The 3,074-nt window shown below is 33.5% G+C and overlaps 1 protein-coding gene across 1 annotated transcript; it reads left to right on the top strand.

Annotated features, from left to right (window-relative positions):
* Positions 1 to 241: 241 nt before the first annotated feature.
* Positions 242 to 2,227, top strand: TRIADDRAFT_34632 (uncharacterized protein; the record flags this gene model as incomplete). The annotated part of the gene is made up of 9 exons (XM_002118699.1): positions 242 to 354; positions 512 to 600; positions 705 to 823; positions 1,007 to 1,058; positions 1,220 to 1,284; positions 1,392 to 1,462; positions 1,611 to 1,682; positions 1,817 to 1,967; positions 2,132 to 2,227. The coding sequence occupies 9 exons, from the start codon at positions 242 to 244 to the stop codon at positions 2,225 to 2,227; spliced, it is 828 nt and encodes a 275-aa protein (XP_002118735.1).
* Between the last annotated feature and the right edge of the window lie 847 nt (positions 2,228 to 3,074).

Genomic DNA, 3,074 nt, shown 5'->3' with positions numbered 1-3,074 from the left:
TTCACGCGCTTTCTATCTACATTAACGTAAAAAGCGTACTTAGCCTAACGCATATAGTACGAACTAGATAGATCTCAGACGATTCCGTACTACAACACGTTCTTGAAAATGTACAACCACTGATTAGGAGTGATTACATGATACAAACACTAACCTGTAGTCACTACTCATTGTAGAACTGGTGACTTCTATTCGAGAGAGGCTTAACTTTCATTAATCCTATTTAGGCCACGGCAGAATGATGTCTTCGTATCAATTTAACACCTTGCAAGTGGAACAAACAGGCGATAATGTATATCATGTGCAACTTAATAGACCAGACAAGCGTAATTCTATAGATGACGATATGTGGAAGTAAGTAGTTGAACATTCAATACACAAGAATAATCTGCAACTTGATATTATACAGACTTAATTGAAAGCTCTGAATCATATTGGTCACGTTGAATGAAAACTAACCAATTTTTTTGGCTATCGTGATGCTATATCACTCACTGTATGACATTGCTAGAGAAATCCCACAGTGCTTTGATAGTCTGGGTACTGATTCGTCATGCCGTGTTATTATTTTATCTGGAGCTGGTAAGATGTTCTGTTCAGGTGAGAAACGTGCCTAACAATCCTATGCGTATACTAGTCTAGTCATCGCGAAAAGTTATGGTACTCTAGCTAAAGTATTTTTTGCACTTTATTTAACGCTATAGGTATCGATCTCTCTGTTTTGGCAATGCTACAAGATCCCAATCAGGAGGTTGCTAGGAGAGCCATTGCAATGCGTATTGGTGTGAAAAAATTTCAGGATGCCTTTACCTCAATTGAAAAGGTTCCTAAAAACATCTCATCAATTTTTGATACTGTATATTGTAATAGATCTAAGTAGTATTACTAGTTCCAACTCAATCTTACAGTAAGACTCGTCGAATTATTAAGTAGTTTTACATCTATAATTAGAATCCTTGAAGCGTATTGCATCGTTTAACTAATTCGATGATTATATACATATTAGTGTCCCAAACCTGTAATTGCAAGTATACATGGGGGATGCATTGGAGCCGGTAGTGTTGTTTATTTCTCAGAAATAAAAAAATTTTTACAATGTCAGCTGCATATCACTATTATTGATCGTATATTGAATTACTTTGACAGTGAAGCTATAATTCTTACGCTATCTTATATGTGCGTTGTAACTTACACTAATCGCATTACTTGTGATTTAAAGGTATCGATATGACAAGTGCCTGTGATATTAGACTTTGTTCTCAAGATGCTTTTTTCTCGATTAAGGTAAACGATGAGATTTATTCCAGCTGGTATATATAAAATTATATAAGATAAGCCTCTTTAATTAATACAGTAACAAAGATGCATACTTTATCTTGTTCAAATTGAAGGAAGTTGACATGGGATTAGCTGCTGATGTTGGTACATTGCAGCGGTTTCCAAAAATCGTGGGAAATGATAGGTGCGTATCTGTAATTATAGTTCGTCAAAGTCTAGTATAAGCATCCTATGATTAAATTACAGGATATGGTATTTGCTATTGTGCTGCTTGAATACTGTATATTCACTCTTAAGTGAATGTCATATTAAGAATTCTTTTTATAACACAGCTTAGTTAGAGAGTTAGTCTATACAGCAAGAAATTTTTCTGCTACTGAAGCGAAAGATATTGGCTTTGTTAGGTAACTGATATTAAATATGTATCATTTGCCCCACCATACCATAAATGATTTGGAATAATAATAATGATATGGAAAATTTAATGTCTTTAGTTTATCTGATATAGTTATTTTAATGAATACTTCTACTAATTTAGTTCCGTTCACGCCGACGCCAAAACTCTTACTGACGCGTCAATAAAATTGGCTACCAATATTGCCAGCAAAAGCCCTGTTGCAATCACGGGTTCAAAAATTAATATGAATTATTCTCGTGACCACTCGGTGGATGAAGGTTTAAACTATATTGTAAGTCTAATTCTAACATCAATTATTTCCATGCTTCAACAAAGTAATACTGCTATTGTATACAAATAGTGGTACGAGTATAAAAACAGCAATGCGTGGCATTATTGTTTCATTTTCATACGTTATATTCTTATCATTTACGAATATTTAATTTTATACGTTAGGCCAACTGGAATATGAGCATGCTGCAATCTGAAGATTTAATGACGTCAGTCCAAGCAGCTATGACAAAGACTCCGCCAAAATATAAAGACCTTTAATACCATTCATCTAAATAATTTTCTTTAAATATATTTTACTGCTTTTGATGCGGTATTTGCGATCAATGAATGCAACGTCAGACTTTAGAATTTTAAAATCTATTTGCATTACATATTTAATGCGAAGAAAGATACAGTACTAGAGTTAGTTAATAATAGATTGCAGAAACTGTTTCTCATTATACGGCATATGGTACGGTACTGTAGAACATAATTTAAGCATTCTATTTCGGTGTCATGTTACCTAGCTGACAATACACAATCTAGCTCTATGTTAGGCAGTAATGGGCAAATTTGATATACGTTACGTATGTTATTGAAACTCATAATTTTATTATAAATGCGGAATTAATAAAACACATCGCTAGCTAAAGCTTTAAAAGAACTTTAAATATTGTCTTGCTAATCGGTGCATTGTTTTACAATATGATATGATGAACTTTTAAAGAGCACAAATTTTTAAACTTGAATTTTGCTACCTTTGGAAACTGAAGTATATCAAATGCAGATAATTACATGTTTTGTCACTTTGGTGCAGTAATCGTCGAGAGATTTTAAGCATGTAGTACGATATTGTGTCGTCCAAACCCTGCAAGGACTGTTGTTAAAATTGATTTATCTGACAGCAGCGGCAAAGACTGCTTTTTAACTAGACGTATAACTTCTAAGCTTAACTCTAATATATAAACATCAATTACTTTGATCATCAGCACGCCTCAAGCGTGAACTGCTCACGGTGCTCAGTGTACCTGTTTTAGCAATATTTAGCAAGAATTGAAGGATACCAATATCACATAGCAATTTATACAACTTAAAACAACTTTTTTATTTCAACTTTGATTCTATA

Source organism: Trichoplax adhaerens, genomic scaffold, assembly GCF_000150275.1.
Source record: "Trichoplax adhaerens TRIADscaffold_714 genomic scaffold, whole genome shotgun sequence".
In the NCBI taxonomy this organism is placed as follows: Eukaryota; Metazoa; Placozoa; class Uniplacotomia; order Trichoplacea; family Trichoplacidae; genus Trichoplax; species Trichoplax adhaerens.
The sequence above is the reverse complement of the archived record's forward strand: the minus strand, read 5'-3'. Positions and strand labels throughout refer to the sequence as shown.